The sequence below is a fragment of the Melanotaenia boesemani genome, chromosome 4 (genome assembly GCF_017639745.1).
Source record: "Melanotaenia boesemani isolate fMelBoe1 chromosome 4, fMelBoe1.pri, whole genome shotgun sequence".
Lineage (NCBI taxonomy): Eukaryota > Metazoa > Chordata > Actinopteri > Atheriniformes > Melanotaeniidae > Melanotaenia > Melanotaenia boesemani.
Genome location: NC_055685.1, coordinates 9238726 through 9265517, shown reverse-complemented (window position 1 = coordinate 9265517; position 26792 = coordinate 9238726). Strand labels below are relative to the sequence as shown.

General features: G+C 39.9%; 1 protein-coding gene across 4 annotated transcripts in view; it reads right to left on the bottom strand.

The window, feature by feature from the left end:
• LOC121637956 (trinucleotide repeat-containing gene 6C protein-like) overlaps positions 1–23144 on the bottom strand; it is a 46124-nt gene extending 22980 nt beyond the window's left edge. For 2 of the 4 annotated variants that reach the window (XM_041982328.1, XM_041982330.1), the window contains exons 1-3: positions 22259–23144; positions 10373–10473; positions 10084–10105 (exon numbers count right to left, since the gene is read on the bottom strand). In XM_041982328.1, coding sequence (XP_041838262.1) covers positions 10084–10105; positions 10373–10435 — 85 coding nt within the window. In that variant the 5' untranslated portion in view covers positions 10436–10473; positions 22259–23144. The remainder of the gene's footprint in view (positions 1–10083; positions 10106–10372; positions 10474–22258) is intronic. The other 2 variants (XM_041982329.1, XM_041982331.1) reach the window with 2 other exon arrangements.
• Positions 23145–26792: the final 3648 nt, after the last annotated feature.

Here is a 26792-nt window from a genome sequence, read left to right as displayed (position 1 = left end):
AACAAATGAGGTTTTATGAAGAAGACTTATAAAATCAAAACACGTCCATCTAATACATTTTTTTTGCATTTCATGGAAGGTGTTTGGTAATCGAATTGCATTAATTTCTCTTAGTGTTGTTCTATGTATTATTATTATTTCAGTCAACTCCTTTGTGCAGCCTGTTGCTGAACATATGTTACTGGCCCAGTCACACTAGACTGTGAAGGGTCTTTTCTGATTCCTCCTGACTGAACACCAACACACACAAACCGGAGGAGGCACCTTCTGTCTCTCTCAATAAACCTCTGCTGACTCTGTCTTCCAACAAACGTACAAACACCTTTTCTTAAGGGGGGGTTATGCACCAAGCTGACAATCGATCATCTAGAACGCCTGGAGCTTTGGAAAACGTCTGCCTCTCTTGTCTTTTCTGTCAGACCCTGTTGACACTTATTTGGGCCGCATGGAGTCAGTAAGCAAGATTGCTCTGATTGGCCGTTGAACGTAGTGAATGAACTCTGTAGTGTGTTAACATGGCGTTATCCGGGATACTTTTCAATGTGTTCAAAAGGAGTTTCTAGTTCTTGTAATGACAGTACTCGTATTCAGTTCCCTGCTGCAGAGAAGCAGCTGCTTTCGTGCTAACAGCTAGCAGATAATGACCTTTGAATTACAGTCTTTTGGTGCATGTGTAAACATATGATGAAGAGCTGATGATGTTGTTTTCCATAGCTTCTAGACAGTTTTGACTGTTCAACATAACAGATGTGACTGCTTTCACTCAAGGGAGTGGGATGGGGACAGAGAAGGACACAATTTAAAATGTAAGAGGAAGAGAGAGGAGGGGAGTAGTGGGGATAAGTATTAAATCCTCAATCTCTCAAATGTGCTGGAGTCTGGGGTATTATTTCATCTGTCCTATGCTGCAGAGCTAGCAATGAACCACGCAAAGACACACACATAGCAGCCCATGCTACAACACCAGAGGTTAAAATAAATTATGAGTGCAGAGTATTCGTCGTGCCTGCCAGAAGCTTGACTTTAAGCCCAGATATAAACAGAGGCCCTCTTAGGCTGCCAACGTGATGAGGCACAAACGCAGCAGTCATACATGGGAAACTTGCATTTGCATTAAAAGACAAATCTAAAGTATCACCAGTCTAGACTACTTATTTTGAGTCTTTTTGCTGTTTGGTGACCTTTACAGACACCTACTTCCCCAGGAATTCATGATTGAGGAAACTATAAAATGCATCATACACAGAGGTTAAAAAAAGGCATCTTCATTGTTATTTACAATCAGTTCCACAGCTGAGGTTTCACTCAAACACAGAGAGATGAGAGTGTATCCTGCTCCAGCAGTATCTGGCTGGCTGCTGGCTTGGAGCTGCAGTTGGTGACGCACATCTCTGATTAGATTCAGCTCAGCCAGCCTGACACTGTCTCTGCCAATCGGATGGCTGGGAGCTGAATACACGCCGCCCTCCCCCCATGTCCTCCCTGATTATTCCCCCAAACTCGCCTTTCCATCAGAAGGTTGCTCCACAGCTCTAGCTTTATCCCCTCTCTCTCTCTCTCTCCATTTCCTTTTTTCCCGTGTCTGTCTTTTTTTCTGTTATGTTTTTCAGCTTCTGGGCCTTTTTACATTTCGATCATTCATCTTGTGCCTTGCTCTTTTCGCTCCTGTCTTATTTCTGTCTCCTTGCCATTTCCTTGTGCCGTGCCTCCCCCAAATCCAATCTGTCTTTACCGTTTCTTTCTCTTGTTCTTGCATCTCTCTACTAACCCCAACCTAATGTTTCTAAGAGAAGCCCAACTTCCTCATACATACCTTTTCTTTCATCGAGCTGCAATGTGCTTCCACAGACTGTAGTGACAGTTACTTTTAAGAAACAATATACTATATATAATAAGCTCTCAAACTCATAAATTTAATTATAGTTTGGGTTCTGGGACCTTGTGTAGTCATCAAGATGTAATTTACACCACTGTAAGCCCTGCTCCGGGATAAACATTTTGCTTTAGTTTGATAAAGTAATTCTTTCTTGTTTTGCCAGCTTAACTTTTCAAATGAATGCAATGTACAGACTCACAAACAAACCAAAAGGTCTTCCTGAGCTCACTTGCCATCTGCTGCCAGCCTGGTAAGGTAAGTAACGATGACAGACACATAAAAAATGATCAGATCTGATTTCATCTACAAATACTCCACCATAACAAAGATGTACTGAAATCCAAAGCCTCAAATATGTTCACAATAAGCTCTAACAATCTTAATTTTAGAGAACACTGCTGCTAAAACCCTGCCCAGCTGGGTTAATGTGCAGCCATCTTTGGAGTAATCTGTATTTAACAAGTATATAGGAAATGAGAGTGAGAATTAACGTTGGTGAACCAGTATGTGAGCATATACATACAGGAATGAGATGGCAAAAATGGCAGTCGTGATGTGTAAGAAGAGAGAAAAATATAAAGAGTCAGAGACACCCTCCCCCCACCCCTGCCTCGCACATTTGAAAATACATTTCATGAGTCTTTTATTTTCAGGCGAGAGATTTAATCCATGAAGTGTGGGTGAGCGTCTCTGAAGAGGTGGGGGTGTTGCATTAAAAGGATACCAACGAGAATAGTAGGGAACTCTTTTTTGATGAGCGTTAATATTCCAGTTAGTTATAATGGATGCAAGCAGAAAACAATGAAATCCACACAGTCAAATTGCATGTTATTGAATTTCACTCCAACTGTATGACAGTTGTGCAGGAACAGGGTTCCTTCTAAAGATGGGGTTTCCTTTTACAATTTACCACCTTTACCTTCCTGGTACAGAACTCAGGTAAAGACAGTGAATATGAAACAAGCTTTTTAATATGTAACTTTTGGCTTTTATGTGGTGGTGAGAGCCTTCACGCATCTCACTAAACTTGAAAATGAGAGACAATTAAACAAGCATCTGCTGTAAACTCCCCTTAACTCTCCTACAGAGGTTTTCCCAGCGCCTACTAAAGTTTTAATTACAGGTTTTTTAAAAGTAAATGGTTAATTACACACTGGAAGAGAAAGTGAGATATAGTAGTGGCTAATGAGTGAAAAATACACTTTTTTTATGTACATGCTGGAATCCGAGATTAAAATACAAAAAACAAGGCAGAATTGAGAGATGGGACATGTGCTGTTGTAAAGAGCTGGGTGGCTCTTTGAGCCTGATGTCAGGCAGTACAGGTTCCCACATCTCTTGTCTATTGTCTGCACAGCCACTTTATTACGCAGCCATGTTTGTAGAGGGGGGAGGGATGGATGTAACGCACAGACTTATATGCCATGCGCAATTGTGCATTTCTTAATCAAATAACAGCTAAGGAGAAGTGAAAGATGTACTTAAAAAAATATGTGTCTGAATACAAGAATTTTGTAAAATCTGCTTTATAAGTGGCTTTCAGCAGTTGCAGAGCTGCGGGATGCTGAATTTCCTCTTAGCCTTTGAGGACAAACTAAAGAAAAAGGAGCATGTTTATGATTGACAAGGCAGCATCAAAACAGTTCATAAAAAGGTTAAAGTACTAATAGTCATGTATGCTTGGGGCAGAAAAGGCACACACTGAAAAAAAAGTGTTTGCAGCTCTTTCTGCATTGCACTTCTCATTTCCTTCCTTAAATTCTGCAAACAAAGTCTATCTAGGCTCTTTGTTCATTTCAAAGGTGAAGAAACTGTTTCTTTCCAAACAAATACGTTTCTCATCTCACCCCTCTACACTTTTGATGCAGATGAAATATATCCTTGATTACTGAGAAACATTTACACAGTTCAACAAGCAAAAAAATCAAGCCAACAGCAACTGAATTCTGAAGTTGGTCATGTTAATAATAAAGAAAGTAAAACGAATTACAAAATAAGCAAGAGGATCCCTTAGTTACTCTAGGTAAATGTATGTATACTTGTTCATTTATGCACTCAAGTGCTCAAATGGGTGTGTTAGAAAGTCCCATCTGTCAGCATTAGTAGACAACTCTCTCCTTCAACACACACACAAACACGCAGAAAATACCGGCAACATTTCTCACTTCTCACCCATTCTATAATGGGCTGTTGCTATAGAGACTGACATTTGCCTAATGCACCTCCATGTGCCTCTTGTGACCCCTTCCCATACGATTCCTCTTCCACCCTCCTAATTAGCCCCCCCCCATTTCTTATAGCCAATTTATCTAATATATTTTTCTGCCTTTCAAGTCTTGGATGCTCATCTCAGAGGCGTCTTCCCTGCCCATCAGGAATTCAGCAGAGTTACATCTAAAAATCCCCTCTCGCTATTTGACCCTAACAGTGGCCACCTCGCACTGAGGGTAGAGATTTTCAACATAATCACAACACACCTCGGTTTGAGGTCAGTGCCTGAGGGCAACAAATGCCTGAGGTGCAAAGTGCCTTCTGGATCTGAGAGTGACATGATTCATAGTATCTTAAACTTTCTTTTCTTCCCAAGGCTCTCACACAAAGGAGGGACATGTTCTCCCATAGTTAGAGGTGCTGGGTCACCTGGGTAGATGGAAATCAAACAGCACCATGGGTACCACTCATGCACAGGTCCTTTATGACTGCAACTATGAGGCGTTAAAGCTATTGTTGATATAGACTGGTAAAATAATTTCTTTGTGATCTAACTGTCAACAGCAAGGGCCTATGGGAAAAAGAATAGAGCTCCCATTAGAAGTGAGACAGCCTTTCAACATTTCAGCAGCATATACTGTGCCCTTAAAGCTTGGGGTAAACTGTCACTCAAATCAGCTGTGCTACATCCTATTAATCTGCCTGATAGTTGGCAAGAAGCAGCTCACAGCAGAGTGATTGGGGGGTGATGGGGGAGGGGTGAGAGGTACCGATTGGGCTCTGTTGTCAGCAGCGTGCACGTGATCGTACAACATAAATGCACAGAGAGAGGAAAGCACTGTTTAAGTTTGAGCATCCCTCTTGTTTTTTTTGTTTTTTTTATACGCCTGCCACTCGTCTCTCCCTTCATCCCTCATTCTCCTCTGGCTCTTGACATGCATGTGGAGAGAGCATACAGGGGACAGAGGAAAAACAATTATGTACTGCAGTCATAAATCTACAGGCTGTAATTCATAAGATATACTCTATTAATTCATTGCTTGTTTATAAATGTGGTTAAGTGAAAAAGCAGCCAGAATGCTAAAGTAAATTAGCCTCTAATTAGATTGCAATTCATGAAATTCCATTTCAAAAGTGTTGATGCAATTAATAGCATGTGAAATTGCAAATTAATCCAATACAAAGTGAAAGGACACACTCGGGTTTAAGTGCGCCTTTCGCCACTTTGAAAAATATAACGCTGTTATCACCATGGTGACACCGTGCAAATATGTTTCTCCTCAGATGCGGTCGCCTGGCTGAGCGCTGAACCGGGTGAAAAGGAAACTGGCGGAAGTAAAAGCATGGATGAGGAGGAGAGCAAGGGAAGAGGTAGCGATAGGGATTGCATTAGCTGTAACCTTTTAGTGAAGAAAAGTACATGAGCAGCAAAAATGGAAATAGCAGATTGTTCTGATTATCAGGGTGCAGAATGCAACGTGCCACACTGTGGTATTACTGCGGCTGCTGTGTGACATCCTGTTTGAAACACATTTCTCATAACTTCAAGTGTATGTTTTAACACTTAAAACTCCAAGTAATTTTTTGCTATTTTTGGTCCGCCTATTGTAATTTTTATGTAAAAATGGATGTAGAACCTCAACCCTTTTACGCACAATCAACTTCAATCAATCCAAGGACAGCCATAGTTTTCAGATTATGAGGCTAAAATGATGTAAAATGAAGCTACCAACAGATATGACACCATAAAGGCCAACTAAAACAACAAAAAGAATTTATAACTGACAGTAACACAACATAACACAACACCCAGATCAACAGTGACAAAGCCTTTTCTCATCTGCATATCATCCTCTATTTACATGTTTTCCTCCAGGAGTTTTTATTTTTTGAATTTACACATATATACTACTATTTACCTACTATCCTTACAAAACCTTTTCCAACTTAGTTTAGATAAGGTTTTTGTTTTGGCTTTGCTTTTGGCATCTCCCTACATCAAAAAAAGTCTTCTTCACATAATTCCAGGCATAGAGGACAATTATTTTTGTTCTTTTCACACAGATTGTCACTTGTTGATCATTGGCTGCTCCTGATTGGGCATTATCCTCAATTTAACTAACTGGTCAAAAGTTTGTCAGGAAGTGGCCACATTGTAATTTCCGGATCAAAATAGAGGTCTCTTAGCAACATAGTAGTGACAGCTATCTTTTTTAATTATGAAAACGTGATATGTTTACTCATGGACCAGTCATTGTGGATTTACCATAGAGTCTCAGAATAAAAGCTACATTTTACAGTAGGATTGTAAATTTCCTGGACGGGATATTAATGCCCAGAAAACGTCCATAGATCACCTAAAGGGTAAGCTATCAGTCACAATTTACCCCACAGAGTTACACACTACCATCCCTGAGAAACTATTGACAATATAACTGATAACACTCAAGAGCACCAGTGATCTAGTGGAGTTGTAAGGGTTAACAGGCATACACCTACAGTTTTATACACTTCTGCATATATAATGGCACAAGCATGCTTTTATCAGCATTGGTAGGTATGTGCAGCAGTAAAACTGATTGTGATTGCAGTGGTGGCAGAGATTGTGTTGAGGCTGCGTGTGCTGGGGGTGAATAATCAGCAACCCTCCGAGATAATGGAGACCAGAGGGGGGAGTGGACTGGGAGGGTCCTGCATCAGAGGTCCAGCTTATATATGAATATATATGTGGGGGAGGTGGACTGGAGCAATGGGACACTGCCTCCTGGAACCTTGCATTCAGTGAAGCTCCATGCCTAATAGGGGGCAGAGAAGTTAATTCCAGTGTGCCGAAGCTTTATCTCATTTTCATACATACGAACGCGCCAGGCTGAGATCGATTACCGCAAACAAATTGAAATGCCTGGGACCGAGGAAGCCCGCAGAGAGGAAAGCAGAAAGACTGAGAGGATGGGGGGAGGTTATATATATGTGTGTGCGTGTGTGTGTGTGCATGTGACTATGAATTTCTGAAAGAGTATAAGGAAGGCAGAATGCACCGATATGGATGGAAAGACACAAATCACTACTGCATACTGATTTTCTCCATTCCTGCATAAACACAAACCTCTGTTTTCTAGTGTTATGTATGAAAACCCATCTCATTCCTGTTGATGCCACCTTCCTTTTAAAAGACACTGAAGATGGGAGCTCAGGAGCAAAACCACGGAAGTCCTGATGGCTCGTTGAACAATTAGCCTTCAAACAGACCCTTTTTTTGCAGAATTTTGCTATCTGTCTGCATGAGTAACCTCTATGTACACACAATCAGTTTCTCATTCCAAGTCCCCTTTCCTCTCCATCTCTCATTAAACATGCCATAAAATAAATGTCCATATCATTAGGGTCTTCACTGACTTTTAACGATCGATTTTTGTGTTTGTCTAAAGAGCTCACGGCTTTATTACTTTCTCTTTTCTCCATCACATTTGCTTTTATCTTGCTCAAAAAAAAAAACTCATTACATTTACTCCTCATTCTTTCTTATCCCAGCCTTCATCCTGTAGCTGTGCCCCTGTCTGTGGGCCTCTTTTCCAAGCACAGTTTTCCCAGCTCTCCTCTCAGGCCCTCAGGACTTCTGCTTCACCTTGTGCTTTACAAAGCCAAGAAAAACATACACCATACACGGCAGCAAGAAAATATTTCAGGGGGGAAGTAGTTTTTATGGTCTAAGCTCACATTTAGCACACTGGACATCTAACAAGGACTTTGACAACGAAAGTAAGAATGACTTAATGAGCCATGTATGGACAACCTACACTATGGGATAAGCAAGTGAAAAGTTAGAAAAGTACAACTAAAATGACATATTGGCACCATTTAGGCTGCAGAAATATATTTAAATACAACATGAATTACTACAAAGACAGATACAGGCTCCAGTAGCATACAACAAGACACTGACACTGATTAATGCTCGCAAAATAACCAATCAGGTTCTTAACTTTCCCAGTTAAGTCGATCTTCTATAGATTACAAAGCAGTTTGGGGTGTCAAAAAGCAGCACTCATGCCCTCCTCAACATAACATTAACTAGCTGCTGAACGTAACAATTAAGACCCAACAGGTTAAGTAAAGACTATAGTTATAAACTGCTAAAAGGCAGCCAAAAGATGTGAGTTAAAAATACAAAAGTGTAAATTTGAGGCCCCTGAAAATCTTTCTGTTCTGATAATAAAAAGATGCAGAAAATTATCTACACAAAACCTGCTTGTTCACTCAGAGCTGACTCTTTGTGACAAGCAGTTTTTCTTATCATACATATTTCATATTTAATTCTAAGCCTGAATGTGTCTGAAATGTTTGCTCTCACATTAATAGAATTAAGCTCCTGACACCTGGTTATTGCAATTTCCTTTTAAGATTAATAAAGTATTTTTCTTTCTTTTCTTTTCATCAACATGCCAAGCTTATACACAGTGCAGTGAAACACAGAGGCAGAAGGGAGGTTAATTAAATAGGTAGGTCACAGTCCAAGGCAAGCTGTGGTGACCTTTGTTAAACCCTCACAGTTGCACCCAGATGGCAACGTTGGCAGTCAAACTGAGCTCAGAAGCTGTAAAAAGATGTCACACCTGAGTTGAGCATGTTTCAGTCATGCCACAGTCAACTAATCAAGTTAGGCATCATTTATCAGGTGCTAAAATGCATTATGTTTGGTTTGTTTAGCAAATGAGCAAGGTGCCATGCCTCGTTATGAATGGATGGTGGCCGTCAGTGGCCAAAAATTTTTCCTGTCATAAACATGTTTTCATCTGCGAGGGGATCGAGTGGCCTCAGGTGCAGCAATGACTGCTCTAAAGCCAACTACTCTTGGTGCCTTTAAAGGCGTTACTTAGCCCAAATGGTGCTGTAGCTCCTATCAAACAAAGCTGGTACTCCAGTTTTAAAGGTCAGAGGGTTCTCACTTCACTCACAGTTGTTTGTCCATGTAAAGACACCGTAGTAAAAATGGTGGTACAAATATGAAAGCTGCTATGTATGTAGACCCATGGCAAGTAGATATAAATGGCTTGCTCTAAGCAAATTAAAACTGTTATTTTAGTAAGGTGATTAGATACCATTTAATGATATATTAATTATATGACTTTTGCTCTTTTTACATGCTGTACCTTTGACATGGGGATCTTTTAGTCAAAATTCCGTACATGAAAATAAAAAATATGACACTCAAGTTAGAGTAGACGACAGAATTATGTAAGCATTTTACATTATTAAAAAATCTTACAGTGATGTTGCATAAAATCCCACTACAACACTGAAAGGTGACCAAAAACAGGGAGTTTCTGTTTGATTATTGGCACACATTTAGTCAAAAATGTGTGAAAAAAGGGCGTTTATGATGAGGAAACTGCCACTAAGCACGGATATTTATAAATCTCTAACATCAAATTAATTTAAAGAACAAGAGCATTAGAAAAACTAAATGCAACTGATCCAGGCTAATTCTACAGAAATATGCAAAGAAAATGCATTTTAAGAGAGAGCACAAAGGGCACATGAGGTCGGTGTTCCTTTGTATTACAGCTGAACTCCCTTTTCTTTTATTCAACTCATGTTTTCTTCTTTTTATTTCCCATCCCCCCATCTCTTCACACACCACACTGAGTGAGCTGTGTGGATGCCCTCACGCTTCACCGCCTGATGCTGCAGGCGCACTGAGCGTCTCTCTGCATTACACTCCACTGTTTTTGCACTTCTGTGTGTAGGTGTGTGTGTCTGAGAAGAACAGAGTCAAATGGCACAATTGTGCATGCATGTGCTTAATGTGTGTGTGTGTCCATCTGTGTACAAGAATGCTAAACACTATGTGTGCAAAATGCATGGATAATCTGAGTTTATGCCTTTCTGGGTTACTGTGTGGTAATCAGAGCTGATTTGTGTATCATAGGTTGGAATGAGGGAAAAGGAAAATGAGGAGGATGGAAGGGTGGAGTTTACTTGATAATGACACTGACCTTTGGGTTTCTGATCTGCAGCCTGCAAGAGGAGGAGAAAAATGACAGAACGATGGTTAATGACAGGGATTGTGACAAAATGTTTTTCATTACACAAAATAAAGAATAGTTGACTCAAGAAAGAAAATCCATCTTCTACTGTTTGAATGAATCAGATTTACTGGATATGAACTGCTCTCTTTATAACAAATCTACTGAAGGCATAAATGTTATTTTGTTATACTTACGGGCTAATTAAGTATAAATAGATAACGACTTCTTAAAAAATTAATAAAAATGTGTAATTTACCTTTTTCTGAGTGACGTCCTTCGTTGTCTTCTCTTCTTGTTTTTTTCTTCTCTTTTCTTCCATCAAATGGTTCTCTTTCTTGTGGTGCTAGCTTCTCTCAGCTGTTGAACAAAAAAGAAAAACCATAAATAAAGCGAAGAAGGGATTCCACCATATATTAGCAAATTATTTAAGTAGTTATTCTATAAAAGCCCATATTCTTCACTCCAGAGATCCAACATCAGTTTGGGAGACCAGTTGGCAGCGGTAAAGCATAGACATAAAGTTGCTAAGATTGCTAAGCCAGACAAAATCGTGTGCATAACTGACGCAGAAGGCGGACAAAACTGTTCATATGTCTGCGTATATATCTTCTGCATCGAGCATGAATGGCCCTTCAAACATCAAAACTTGTGAAAACCTGAGGAAAAGCTTGTTTTTAACACCCATTTCCTGTAGAGTTTTGCAATTTTTTTTATAACTTTTGAAAATCATGAGCGTAATGGTTCATAGAAACCTGCATGATTTTTATGCACATTTGCATTGCTGGAGAACAGAAATATTCAGGTTTTAGGTAAATATGTACAGCAAACTGCAGATAAACTGTGCACTGTTCCTCCGATCAATCAAAATTAGACTTTCAAAATGCATTTAGTGTAAATTCACTACATTTTTATTTTAAAATACAGAATATTAGTTACACTAACACTGGATTTTCATGCTTCTCTAGCATTTGAGGACTTTTGGAAATGCTCCCCCTGAGCTCATTTTTAGTTTGAGGATGTACCCACCCATGTTTTCTTCTTTATTGAGTATCCTTGCAAAGCAGCTGGCTTCTTGTGAGATTTGCAGGATCACAACTTGACAGAAGTCATCTTTTAAGGCTACATATGTTCTGAAAGTGCCTGGCTTTTTCCAAACAGTAACTATGGAGGACTTCTGAGGTGGTTCTGTGTAATGAACCATCTGGAGTTTCGGGTTAGGTCATGTCAGTCACTACATGTAATTCCCAAACACATTTATTCCCAATTCTTTTTTCCAGAGGTAGACACACGCCAGACCTGATTGGTAAATTAAACATGGATGATGGTTTACAGGCTCTGTTGAATTTGTTATGTTGGAAATTCTTTTGCAATTAAATAAGGCATTTTATCATGTTTACACTACAACACTTGTTTTAAAGTGAAGAAGTTGCTTGTCTTGATGTAGCCTCGGGGTCTGGAAAAATCCTTATGTCCAAAAGCGTTACTTCATACAGAAACCGTGGCAACAAAACAGCACTTTTCATCACGACCAGAAACTGAGAAAAAAATAAATAAATATGATACTAGAAGGCTACAAAGAGAAAATGAAAATCAGAGAGGGAAGAAGAGTAAGATGGGTGAAAGTGAGGAATGGAAACAACATAAAAAGACAAGGATTTAAAGGATTGAAAGGAAGGCAACACTTACGCCAACAAACTGACAAAGTAAGACGCTAGGTATTTTTACTAAGATCTGCTTCCAGTGGGTATGAGTCAAACTAGCTAGACAGCCCAGCCTGAGGGCCAGATGAAACTAAGTACTTCGTTTCAGCCTTTATTTCCTTTGGCACAGCTATAGTGACAGCTCCTGGAAACTATTAAAAGGCATGAGCTAGGCCAAAGGAACTGTATGTGAGCATGTTTAGTCTTCACTAGGAGAAATGGACTACAGTGAGTTGATACTGACTTTTTATAATAGTCTATATGCTCTATCCTAATTATATCCATCAGTGCCATTTGCCAGTCAGCATTACAACAGTGAATGTAAACACACACACACACGCCCTGTGCAAGACACAAAAGTGCTTCATCTTTTAATAAAAAGATCCAAGTTTCAATCAAAATCTGGCCCACAGCACAGAGATGTTGAACTTTCAGGAAATTCATCAGGGTAAAGAGGTATTAGTAATGGCCTGATTATCCCAATTAGTGTCTAAGAATATATCAAACTATTAATCTTTTATATCATAATCTGAATCATATGTTGTGCCATTAAATGAATTCATTTAATGACATCTATTAAATGTAACAACGTCACTAAATATTATTCTTTCTTTTCTTTCATGTTACTATTAATTAAATATTTCTGGATGTTTGACTGCTCTGATAAGACAATACAGGCTCCATGACTTTAAGGTGTTGCTGATCATTGATGATTGATCATTAAAGACTAAACTTTTGTCTTATTTGTTCAAAAAGCTCACAAATAATCAATTTCAAAATCATTTGGCTCCAATGCCAATTAATGTTTACACTTCATAATAAAATTAACACCAAATATACATAATAGGGCCTGGATATAAATCAAACTGGAATGTATGAATGAATCACAACAATTATAACAGGCTTAATAGAAGGCCTGCCTCCCACTGCGCTGCCCACTTGTACGGGGAGAAAAATGTCATTCAAAATGACAGAAGGGGCCTCAAAGAGACAGTCTGATGCTGCAGTGATGTCTCTGTGGCAGGAAGAGGAGAAACCAGACAAGGGTAAGACATGCATAAAGATGGACAGAGGAACAGATGACGTAAGAAACGGTAAACTGTTGTAAAAAAATTTGTTAAAAGCTAAACACCGGAAAATGCTGCCAAAGTGGTTGCCATTGCACCGAGGCAAAATGAAATTAAATGCATTATGCTACTACTTTACTACTCCTTCTGGATTTTGTCATCCTTGTTCTAAATCTTTCCTCATTACTCTCTTTTTGTCTCCTCCTTTCCTGTATTCAAACATGCACTTACAGTCCTAGTTTTTAGACTGAGTCTGTGTATCATTGTGCTATCTTGGCAAGTACAGCAAGGCTGCCTTCAGGTAATAAACAGGACCTTGAATTGTGTGTTTACGAGCATATAATTTAATATGTGAACTGTGACAAGTGTAGAATATGCGCTGTAGCTGATTTCACATTTATTCTCTTTCATGTTGGGTCTCCGTCAACTCTCCCTAACCACCTGACATGATGATCATATACAACACCCTAAAAGAAACCCATGAAAACAGTAGAAATAATAGGTAGAAACTGGGATTTGCATTGGCTATGCTAGATTTTTGTTCCCCTATTTCTTTTTTAGTGACAGACAATCAAAATTACAGCTGACAACGCCAACCAGTTTGCCCCACCTTAAACTCCTGAAATGACAGCGGAGCTACCGTATCTGGTTTCCAGAATTTGGAGAAGGAGAGAAATCAGGTCAGTGGGCTAATAAACACAGCTGCTCAAAGATAAAACACAACCCTGTGCTAGTTTTGTCAGTTAAATTATTGTTATTGAAATTTATGGTTATACTGGAGACCAGCAGAGCAGCGCGGTTAAATAAAAAATAAGTGATTTTATGTTTGGGCAGCTGTCTTCTGAGCTGAAGAAGTCAACGCCAAAGTTAGCTTCCCTCCTGACCTCTGCTGCCTCTACTCATCTATCCCCTCCATAGTGCTGACACCTGCACTTCCTCAGCCGTGACCATGATTGTGTCTATGCTGCCTTGAGTCAGGTTTGGTATAAAAGTGTGTTTTTGCCAAATAAGTTTTCATGTTAAAATGCTTCAAGGCCTTACTGTGTAATCATATGTCTGTGTTTTCATATTGAGGAGACTTAGATTGCCATCAGCATAAAAACACAGACTGTACCTTTGGAAGCTAGTTCTTTTTTTCACACCTGAAAGCCTAAATGAAGCCTAAAAGAAAGAGTCTAGATTTCTGTTACACTGAGGACTTCTGATCCCAGTAGGTTGGATTTCACATTGCTATTATGCAAAGGCACCAAAGAACATAGCATGATATGTCTATGTCCTGTCATCACCAACATTGCCTGACAGTCCTGATCGAAGGTTTGTGGACAGGTGTGTATGTGATGTCATCCTGCTCATTCTGCTGGCACAATCATAAGCCTAATACACTCCTCTCTCCTACCCACTTTTTTTTTTATCCTTTTAAAAAATTGTATATGTTGTCTACTATGAAAAACTGTCTCCCTCTCTGAAGAGCTACTGTGGCTATTTTTTTCCCCATTACAGTTCTGATAATAGTCTGCTATGACTTCCTGTTACTGGGTTTACAAGCTGTAAGTTGCCTCTTTTCTTTGGACTAACACCTTTTGTTGTCCTGACCATGTTCAATGAGGGTTCTCAAACCTGTAATACCATGTTACACCAAAAATAGCATGTTAAAATATGTATTTATTAAACACGAGTACACCTGCTAAAACAAACCTACTGAATCCTTTCCTACTGACTGTAGTAGTATGTTCACCCTCAGCCCTTCATGCCAAAACAAAACACCGAACTGCAGCTACATACTATTACCTCCAAGATAGTAATCAGCAAGTTATAATATGAAGAGATGACACTTAACTGTATCCTATGGCCTATGTGGTAAAACAACTTTTGATGATCAGTCCCCCTGGGAATCTACCACAGGGGGACTGAGAATACAGCTTTTTGCAATCACGTAAAACTGATGTCTGATCTTTTTTTTTGGTCCAAGTCAGTTTCAAAGCTTGCGTGTGAGATGTTGCAGTCAAAAAGCGAGCTGTGGCCACTCTTGCAACCCTCAGTGCTGCACCCTAAATGAAAACTAGTATGGTCCTACCAATGCTAACAAAAGCGAGAACCCATAAATGACCCCAACTATTGCACCTAAAAGTCAGATGTTAATGGATGTTAGTGGGATTTTGACCAGTCTATAAAATGGACTTAATTTTAGATTTTAAAGTCTGAACCAAATCAGTCTGGTGTAAAAGCATTACATGCTTAGAAATGGTCAATGAACTGTTAAAAAAATGGTATATTATTAGCTATGATGTAGTTCGTTAATATGTCCAAGAGTCCATTGTGCATTATTGAGGACTCTCAAAACCAAACTTCACACAAGTTGTATAACAAAACCACAGTATTTATTACTCCGAAAATGTCCATCATTCCTTTATATTCATGAATCCACCCATCATCCAAACACACTTTATCTTAAACCCTCCCTCCATTAGTGATTCTATCATGATTTGATGGCTTTTCTAAATATTTTATGAACTAAGAAGTAAAAAATCTCAAGTCATAGCAAACTGGAGTCCTTAGAAAATTATGAAAAAACTGTCCAGCAAAGCAGGTTTTTCTCTCCCTATGCTGAACACAACAGCTCAATATGCTGAGCTTTTCAGGGCTCCGCTAGTGAGAAAGAGACATAACAACTGCATTAAAATGAGCACACATAAATGAAGAGGAATGAAGAGGCTAGAACCTCAGACACGCACAGAAATCCCACATAAAAACACACCGATGCATGCAGGAAAAGTCTAACTAATACATGTCCTCTTCCAGCGAGGATGCAGAGGATGGGGGGAAGGCAGGAGGAAAGGAGGCAAGCAGATGATGAAAGCACATGCAGAGCAACACCAATTAACAACGACAGCTACCGATGGCCAGACAGGAAATGCCAAAAGAGGAAAAGGAGTACACTGGGAGAGGGAAAAGACAGAAAAAGCACCGAAGGAAAAGGGATGGAGTTAGAAACAACTAGAACTGCTAAGGAAAGGAAAAATGACAGGACTCTCTCTTTGTGTGTGTGTGTAAGTATAACACGGGGGGTACTAAAATATCCACCCACCTTGATTGCAAGTGTCTAGAAATGCAGAAGGAATTAAAGGGGTGTGGTGAGAAATAAACCATTGGTGATAGAAAATTAGCATGAATGAGGACCATGAGTCATGATGTTCTTCAAAGACTGAGCAGGACAAAGAAAGAGTCACACAGAGAAACTTGAAAAGAAAATTAATATGCAGCCTCCCATAGTCTGACTGCAGACAGAACACCTTTCACAAAGGAGCAAGGAAAAAAAAAAAGCAACACGGTCAGGCCAAGACCACAGAATGCAGTAAATCCACTCTCCACCAACATTACCATTCCTGTGGTATTACAGAAGCCACAGAATTCTCCTGAGCCCCATTACATGGAACATTATGGGCAGCTCTTACCTGGAAAATTTATTCTCAGTACCTGCTCCTGCTTTAAGAAACCTCAAGTACTCTCTACTTTCAAACATGTGTGGGTGTGCATTTGGAACAAGCCTGTAAATTCCAGAGTTGATAAGTGGTAATGACAATGCTGATGCGTTTCTCTCTGCCTTGCCTCAGTCCAACTACCAGTCTCATTGGCTGCTCGGTTTGTAAGCATTCTGCACATTCCAGCTTTGTTTAAAGCAGGTGGAGTGGCTTCGTAAAATATACAGCGCACTTAAGTGCTACTTGACTGGACCTGCTCAATGAACTGTGGCAGAAATATTCTTGTTTTGGGGAAATTTGATGACCAGAATGACTGAATGCAAACAGGTAGGTGGTAAGGAGTGATTAAGGGGGATGCAACGTGGAGGAAAAAGGCAAAAGAATCAGATAATGAGATAGTCTGAGCAATGCTTTACATAATAGCTTTAAAGTTTGTGTTCAGAAAATGAACTCTAGACTTGGCTGCCGCCTCTACCAAGTTGATATGGAACCTTAACACAGTGGCAGCTCATTAAATAAGAAAACAGCACAGTACACAAGATCACGCAGCCCTGCTTCCTGCCATCCCCACAGCTAAGCTAGACAACTCAAGAAGAAGCTGTCAAGACAAGTGGGCGGGCCGAAGTGAGAGCATTTGCTTGGGATTTCTTTGTATTTATAAGAATTTGTTATATTTTAAAAGCATATGTAATTACACATGAATGTGCACATTGTGCTGGCCATTACTTATGCTTTATACCATGACTATACAGGGTCCTTGTTTCTGAATGGCTGGCAGATACTGGTTCAGACTGGAAAAAGGAATTGGACACAGTTTTACACCAAGTGTAGAGTATTTAAACTGTTTTAAGAGAAGACCGCTTGCTAAAATAAGCCAATTAAAGCCTTTGAGTGCTTGCTGTAGTGGGGTTTTCATTAGTGCTCTGTGGGCTTAACAATCCAGTATACCTCTACCACCCAGAGGACAGATGTGTTGTTAAGACAACATGAAGGGATTGCATCACACATTTGCCTGTATGCTTTATAAGAGTCATGATTCCAGATAATCAGGTAAGTTTACTACCTTTGACTGGACTGCAGATGTCAGCCCCACACAACAGGACAACAAATCCAGCTGTCAGGTAGAAAAATCACTCAATCTCATCTCTTTTTGTTTGAACTGTTGCAGTCAATTTCAGAACCTCCACATCAAACTGGCAGTCAGTAGACATGATTCTGTAAAGAAAATATAAACCATGTCCATTTTTTGCTGCCCTGCCAACAGCATCCTCAGTGAAAATCAGTCTTTACATCCAATTATTGTATTTTCGCTGCTGCAGATCTGTGCTGGAGCAATTAAAACCTGGAGAGATTTGATGCAGTTCTGAATGCTGATTAAACATTTCCACTCACAGTATTTCCACAGTAAAGAGTTTAAACAGGAGCGAAGCCAGGTCAGGTGTAGGTATTGATGTCCTGATCCGAACTCTAATATCAGATTAGGGTCACAATCAAGGTGTTTTCAATTAGCAATATGGGGTAAATGAGGACACCTTATCTCCAGATCTTGGATGTGTAACACCAATCACCAGAGAAATTCAATGTAAGGAAATCAGCAGATGGCTAAACAGCATATAGATACAAAAGCTATTTCTCAACTGTTGTGGATGTATTTATCTGTCATTGATAATATACACACAGTTTGTCTTTTTTTTTCCTTTTATTTTTAACCTGTCCTGTCTAGCATCATAGTAAGCAGAATGATAGTCTGGTTGCTGTATTGTGCCGAACAAATTTGCTTTGCCAAGGGGAGGCTTGTGGGTATAAGGCTCCTCTTGATAATCTGCTTCATTTATTTATTCATTTACTTTGAATCATGGAATCTATGTAATCTTGCTGGACCTGACCGGAGGGGACAGAAAAAGAAGGAAGACAGCAAAAGGGAAAGCAGAAAGAAGAAAGAAGAGACAAAAACACCACAGACAAAAGGCAATGACCCTTTAATCCACACTATCACCAAACAACAAACTGCTACATTTGTACATAAATACACCAGAAAATTTCCTACAGCTTTTACAGTGCATGTCTTTTCTTTAATGGAACTATTGCAATGCACTAATATTGCTGATCATTAGGAAATAGGCCACACGGTATAAGGGTCTAGAAAATAACTAAACAGTAGTGAGACATGCAAAGTCATAGCACAAAATCTGCTTTCTTTGTCCTTATGTAACAATTTCTGTTTGATTTTATATGCTCTCTCCTGATGGTTTTACTTCTGCAATGTCACAGTAAAAGTTTTACACCCTTTCTGGAAACAAACTTTTATTTTATGAAACTGAAAATTCCCAAAAATTATTTAGAGCTTTATGATCAAGACCTTTCTATTCATAAGGATTTTCATAATGCAGTCTTTTAATAAATGTAATAACTTAAATGCTTATGTGTGTAGCCTTAAATTACTTAGATCAGAAACAACTCCTTAACTGCAATTTAATTTAATCTGCTCTTGGAAAATGTTAAAACTTTTACTAGGTTACAGTTCAAACACAAAAATGGATGAGTTGTTACTGATATGCGGTACTTTGGTTTAATTAAATGAGGCTCCTTAAAACATCTACCCAAAACCCATCAAAAGTAAACACTTGAACTCCACTGACTTTACTTTGATAGGAAGGTGATTAACAGTCCACACAGCAACCCAAGTGACCTGAGCTTACTCTCCTAAGCCCTGGTTCCAGCTTCGGGACAGGTGGTGCATACTAGTGCTATTTGCATAGCCTTAACTTAAAGCTCAGGAACTGTTGTAGGACCCAAGTCCTGTTACATAATGAGTAAGGCTATCTACTGTTGGTGAGCTGCAGGAAAAAAAAAAACCCACTAAGTTAGATGTCTGGCATGGTCTCTTTCAGTTTTCATGTGATACCCATCTCCTCTCCAAGTCTCTCCAATTAGCTGACACACAGTAGAGGGAGGGACGAAGGCCCCCACCAAACCTCAGCACACTGAACATTCCCATGGCCTGGACCCCCGCCAAGACTCACAGGCAGCAGCTCGCTGCTTTCAGCATCACTTCCCCCATCCCCCTGCCTCCATCCCAGCCTGGCCTACCCCTGGTGGGGCCCCTGTATCCCTGCCCCCTTCACTGGCACACAACTTAGACAAGATGGAGAAGGCTACACAGACCCACCGCCTCCTGACATTGTATAAGACACAACTGGTCACATGCAAATACCTAACAGGGTTTCCTCACACAAGGCTGAAACTATTCATGTACTCTTTTCTAAAATGTTTTTTTTACTCATAAAAATAAAGTTACAAATTTAGGGACAAAAGTACTTTACGATAAGATCGTGACTATAGACTATAAGACCACCATCTGCTGCTAAAACAGGTCTGTGTGAGCCATTTGGTGAATGTTAATCTACACCATTAAGATCCTTGTTAGATTGATGTTACTGGTTGAATCTGAAGAAATTAATCTAAAAAGAAAGAGAATGTTGTGATACATCTTAAAAATTAAAACCTCTGAGATTAAAAAAAAAGAAGAAGAGCTGTCCATGCAGAGCCTGAGCACTCTGTTTCTGTATGATGTTATTCAGCCTAAAGAACTAAAAACCAGTGAGGATTCATTCCCTCACACAACGATCTGAAATTAGTACAATCGCCACACTAAACAGCTGCTGAGTAGATCTATATCCTGTCCCCCTACACTTCAAAATGGCTATACAAAGAGCCAAGGAAGAGGGTAATGACTTTTGGCAGCCTCCAACTGAATCCAGCTGATTCTACTGTGAACGCTCCCCTATTGGCGCAGCACCCTGTGGTGGTGTTAAGCATGTTATCTGTTGAGACTGCGCCTGTCATTTGAAAAGCTCTATAATCACAGGCTCAGTGATGGCCATAGCCAGACCTGGACTAAGGTCACTCATAGGGGAAAGGGACTGACAAAACATGCCACAGAAAACAAGCTTGAAGAATACAATTCTCACCCACATTTGAAGTTTATGTAGCTAATTTGTGACTTCTTGCACAGAAATGAATAATCACAATCAAAAAGTGAAAGGTTTGTATGAGAGATACAACAAGTTGGTAAATAATTGTAGATAGGCAGGGTAGATTTAAAGGGTCAGACAGGTGAATGCAAGCTTTGGATTTCCTATTAAATAAATAATGGTAACCATCCAGTGATAAGGGGGCTGTAGATGGCGTTACAGTAAGGGTTTGTCCTCAAGTCTTTGTTAGAATAGAGTCAAATCAAAACAATGTTTAGATGCCAACAGCCTACAGCCTGGCCAGATCCAGAGCCAACTTGGGTAATGAGTTTCCTGCTAGTGTGCTGCCAAAACGGACAAAGTAGTAATACAATACATTGAGTCTTAGCCCCAGTTTCTCATTTTGAACGCCTTTACATTGGGGGGGGGGGGGGGGGGGGGGGGGGGGGGGGGGACAATTACATTAACAATCAAGATGTTGGCACATACTAATGGAGATTTTCTTGTTCTCAAGAGGATAGTTTATGTATTCCCTTTTAACATAAAGTAATAAAGCCAAGCTGATCCATGCCTAGTGTGGAAGTTAACCCAATGCTGGTGGTTTCAGGTCAAGACAGACCACTGTGTTGCCTTAGTTCCTCACAGGTGAGTCTGTAGCTGTGGAGAAGTTATGTCTGGTTTAGGTTATTAAAGTTGTATTTATGGTGGCTCAAAAGATTGCTACTCCTCTTACTAAGCTAAATGTATTTATTTTGTCCATCTTCACAACTTCTATATACAGAGCGCCACTAAAGACGTTCTCTATCCCCCTTTCTGTATGACTGTTGAGCTTTTGGAAACATAGACCGATAAATAGAAGAACCCTCAACCGAATGCAAGAACATAGCTATGTTCATACCTGTCAACAGAAAATGACAGGCACAGCCAAATTCTTCCAAACACATCACATCTGTCCTCCAAGTAACGACTCAGCTACATATGCATGCACTGTACACACCAATAATGCTACCCATTTGACTGCAAATGTATGTGTGCCACTTCTGCGTGTGCGCATTTTCCCTTTCATCACCTCACTGGTGTGTGACGATAAAGAAGAGACGGTTGGGGTTGAAATTGAACAGGAAATTATGTACTTCAATTAAGACACAGAGGAGATATTAAAAGCTATACTCCAGTGCCTGGGGACAGGATGCAGGAAGGGAAGATGCAATGAAAGGCGACAGTTCAATCAGATCCCCCAGCTTTCTTACTGAATCAGGGTTGAAGAGACAGGACAGCTATGTTTAATAATGTACTTGGAATGTGTGTGGTGGAATGTACATTAGCGAACAAGATACAGGATGTGATACAGTTACAGGATGAACCGCGCAGACCTGTAAGCAGCGGAAAAAGTGGCAGCCCACATGTATCACTATGGTCATGTCTTATTTAAAATACTGCAACAATGATGGGCAGGCACAAACCAAAACATTGAACAAGACTATCTTCCATCATATGACCCAACACTGTCAGCAATCAACCTCACCTTGTCATAACCATAGAAATAGCTAAAAAAACAAAAACAAAGGAGATCTCTCATGTCAGATCAAGAAAGTGTTCTAACTCATACATGTACAGACTGTGTTCCAATGCAAACTCATTTTGGTAATCAGCCTCATATGGTACATACTAAAGCAGCACACGGGAGAATATCTCTGATCAATGACACATTTAAACTGGAAAAATGTTTGGTGCTACAGATAAGCAGACATATTTTAATATAAATCCATTATTTTGTAAGTCCTAATCTCTATCTCACAGAGACATTATAAATGCAATACTGCAGAATATGTCGCTTATTTATCTGGCACAACCGCTACATCAGGTTCATTCTCCAGCTACAATTTTCATTTTCAAATATTCGTTTTTGTTATTGAACTTACCTTGCATTAATCACAGCTTTGGCCGCTTTCAGTGAAGATTCGGTGCATGGCAGAAAAAAAATGCAAAGCAGATATTTTCCGACTTTTTTTCTCAAGAATTACCCGTAAAGAGATTGAGCAGAGATTTAGTCGCAATTGAAGTCGGACTTGATAGATAAGCCGACTGCTGCTGAAGCAGCTTGGTGTCGAGATACCGAGGTAAACAACGGCTACGCAGCCAGATATACACACAGCAAGTACGGCAATTTCTGCTTTTAGCAAATAAATTACATAAATTGTAAAATAACTGACGCCAAACACCACTTCGTTAAAAGAAAACGTCACAATATAACAGCTTGGAGCGGGGAAGGGGACGAAGCACCACTAATAACAAAACAAAAAAAGAAAAAGAAAAGAAAAAAACGAACACGATTGAAATGACTTAAAAAGCAGCTAAATTATGTAAGCTATCGTTAGCTGGTTGGCGTTGTCAGTCGTCGTCGCGAAGTTGTACAAAACCGGAGAATTCAGGCAGTTTTGTAAAAAGAAAAAGAAATCACAATTGAGTTCTCGCTGGGTAAGCCGACAGTCGTCAGCCAACTTGATTTAAAGTGCAAAAGATTTTTTTTTGTAATGTTTCTGTTTATGTCGCCGGCTGGACGACTAGCAGTGGGCTGGCTGCCGCAAATGGAAAGTGAGTAACGGCTCCGGGGAAATACATTCTGTGTTGATCCAGACAGCGGAGCGGACACTCACGGTAGGCGTTCACTGAGCTCTCGTTGACGGCGGTCTCGCAGCCATTTTGTCCATACTAACAACACTGCAGTACCTCTCCTCCTCCCTGGGAGCACACGGACCAGGAAGTGGCTCCGGATACGTCATTCTCGACCAATCAGAGCAACGAAGTTCAGATCCTCCCGTCAAGCCTCAGACCCCACCCCTGCCTCCCTCCGTTGCCCAAAGCTCCAAGCACCACAGTCTGTGGACCCTTCACTTTAGGTGGACAGAGAAGAAACAGGGATGGAGACGAGCGGCTCTAATTTCCAGGCTAGTCGCTGAAGCGTACAGCAACCATTATGAAAGCTACCTGAAAATTAAACGCTGCAATATTGTTTAAGTAATATGTTTAAAGACTAAAAGAAATAACAATATTTTATGCTTTGTATCATATGTGATGTACAGTTGTGGGAAACGCATACATTCAAGTGAATTTTCATTTGGCATATTTCTGCCTGTAAATGACAGAAACGGAGCCAAATATGTAAAAACATTGTGGTAAAGATGTTAATGCTAAGTGGTGACAGTGTTCTCTGTTAACCCTTTCTTGACAACTTTGGTTGTTTTGGATCATTGTCTTGTTGGCAGGTCCATTGTTGCCCAAGGCCAAGTTTTCCTGCTGACTGCCTGATTGCATTTGGCACCAAGTACTTCCCCCTACAGGAATGTATAGTAACGGGAATTTAATGATATTTTTTTTTTATTTTATCTCAGACTTGACAAGCTTAATAAACAAAAAAGAGCATTATATTATGATTTTCATGTAAAATAGTAATGCAGCTACTGAAAAACCTAGCTTTGGGGAATGCAGGGACTTAGACATAAATGTCAAAGTGAAATGAATTTGTGGAAGGAAACCAAAGAACAAAGTGAAGGCAAGGAAGTGACATACTTTTAGAGGTTTCAGAAGAATTGAGTCTGAAAATCCTCAAAAGCATAAAAACTCATAACATAATAAAAATGTTGGTCAAAGAGCCATTCCTATGAAAAATATTTGACATGGACATGATGAAACATTTTGCCACTTACTCCTTATGATATTATTATTTATACTGCATAACATGGGACTTTATTACCATATTTTATCTTACTCTTTAGCAAGATAGCCCTGAACGGCACACAAAGTTTTCAAATATTAGTAGCATATTTTATGGAGTTTAACAGACTAAAATGGCTTTTAGAGGACCCATTCCCAAGTTTTTCCCCACAAACTGGCCTTTGTCAAGAATCTTTTCATCACATGATATCCAGAGACATGAGGTGGGAATTCTGAGCTATTCACAACATGATGGATGCAGCAGCCCTTGTGCACCCCTGAACTCCATCTGCAGCCATCTCAGAGAAATAAAGTGTGGCCCCTGTCCATTCTTTGCTGTCCTTTTCTCATGGAAATGACCACTCCATGTGCAGACAAACACATGCAGATACGCACACACGCACTACGCGGTGGGAACAGGTCAACATTGCGTTCCACAAAGGGGAAGGCTGACCATTGAGAACACTCCTATGCATAGTTGGGAGAGACTACAAATGCGAGAGCCAGAGGCCCTGGCCAAAAGTTTTTTTTTTTCCTTTTCAAGGCAACATGCCCAGAGCTATTAAAGCAGCAGGCTTCCACTGAATGGAGAAAGCAGATGTTCCATGCTCAGGGTTAAGAGAGGTGAGAGCAGGGGCGAATGCCTTTAGAAATGCCTCAGGGGATATGTACCTCACCGTGCCTCAGTCGGCTAAACTGAGAGTGCAGGAATTTTCTTTATATGCAGGCTACTTAAATATCTAGTGAGTATTTTGTTTTTAGAGCTAACCCAAAATGCTTCTTTAATCACTAATTAAGCAGTTTTTAATGAAGTCAAATGAATTACCAGACAGGGAGTAGGAAACATAAGCTCCAAACAACAGTTGATTAAGGAAAGATTAGCAATTAAAAGTAAGAACTGTGCACAAGTATAATGTGAGGATACATTTCCTTCCCTGTGCATATCTGCTCTCCAACCCATCACATCTTCCCTTTTAAGTGTCTTTGAGATGTTTTTTTTTTTTTACTTTGCCAATTTCCCTAATTGCTTTCACATTTAACCAGGCTGCTGACAGGGGCAGCTCAACAGGAAAGGTCTGCCTGACATTCTGATAAGAAAGAAGCTAGACTCAAGCTAAAGGACTGCAGCCGAGGCTTCACAGCCCTTCCTCTAGTCCTCCTCTAGTTTTTCATCCTTTATTCTACCTTTTGTTTTAATTCCAACCCAGTCATGAGCTGCACACCACATGAGGAATTAATTTCAAGCCTACTGCCAGAAACCACACACTCACATGGTCATAGTCACACAAGAATTAATGTGCAAACAGCAAACTTCAGATTCTGATGCATACTATACTAAACACACACATGCATACTGACTTTACCTTATTACCTCATGAGCATTTGCACATGTTTAAATGTTACATGACTTCGTGCATCTTTAAAGCCACATTTTTGCATTTAAACATGTTTCCCATGAGACAAAGTATCACTTATTTGAAACATTAATGACCGCATCCATTAATAAAAGACACATCAGATGTCTTAACAGAATCCCAACAACATAATCTGAGGAGTATTTAATCAGAGTCAAAAACCAGATCTTGATTTTTAAATCCTTATTCTCTGGATGCTTTGTTCTAGAAAAAGACATTCACAATTTGCTGTGTGATGCAGAATGCCTGATGAGACGAGGGGGTTGTTTGATATCGAATATGAATACACAATCTTCCTCCTAAGTCTGGACTTTATGTATGTGACTAATCAAAATGCAGACGAGTTCTGCCGCTTTGCTCAAAGTGACATTTCCAAAGGCATGACTTGACATATGCAAAATAAGCGTCATGATGATGATAATTCTGACAGAAGTAGAGACCGTCTCCTAACTGCACATAAAAGAAAGCATCTTACGCAGCGCCTCTCCTCGGTCGTGCTACTTCAAGGCACAGTCTGCAAGTGGGAGCTGTGCATTTGAGCTGAAACATTCATTATTAGTTTTTCTCACTGATTAGTGATGTGATTAAAGTGCCTATCTATTAAATAACAGTGCAGAGTGGTAAAACCCTGCTGAGTTGCTCATTGCTCATCTCCAAGCTCTGCAGCAGTGCATTGAGAGATAAGACATACTGCAAGTATAGCTGGAGGAGGAGTGATCCTTTTCATTAACTTTCATGAAGACTAAAGAGTGAATTACTCTATATAGAAGAAGTCTGACAGAGAAAAGTAATTAGGTAGAGAATCACATACAGACTCACACTTCCCTGCATGAAAATACAAACACACTGTATATGTATGTATATATATATATATATATATATATATATATAGTTTTTTTGCACACAAATGCCTCTAATCTACTCTATGTACTGCTGTATGTATGTCCAGCTCATTTAATAGAAGACAAAAGCATGCAGAAACTATGTAGATATTGAAAGGGGAAAATGTAGCCTCTGTGTGTGTTTTTGCTTTTATTCATGCCTGTGTGAGGGCATATATACAGTAGACTTATTGGTTGTGTGTTTACCAGTGTCCATACGAGCATGCTGGATGGGTGGAGAGAGGCAGAGCGAAACGTTGCAGAGCAGCAGGACAGCGTTTCTGCACTGTGGTAATTTCCCCTGAGACAAGCGAGCAGGTAAAGGCCAGTGAGAGAAGGACAGAGGGAGGGTAAGGGGGAGAGATGGAGGCTGGGATAGTGGGAGGAAGGGAGAGCATCAGCAAGCGAGTGTGTCAGAGAATAATGAGGAATGATATGGCTGTGGC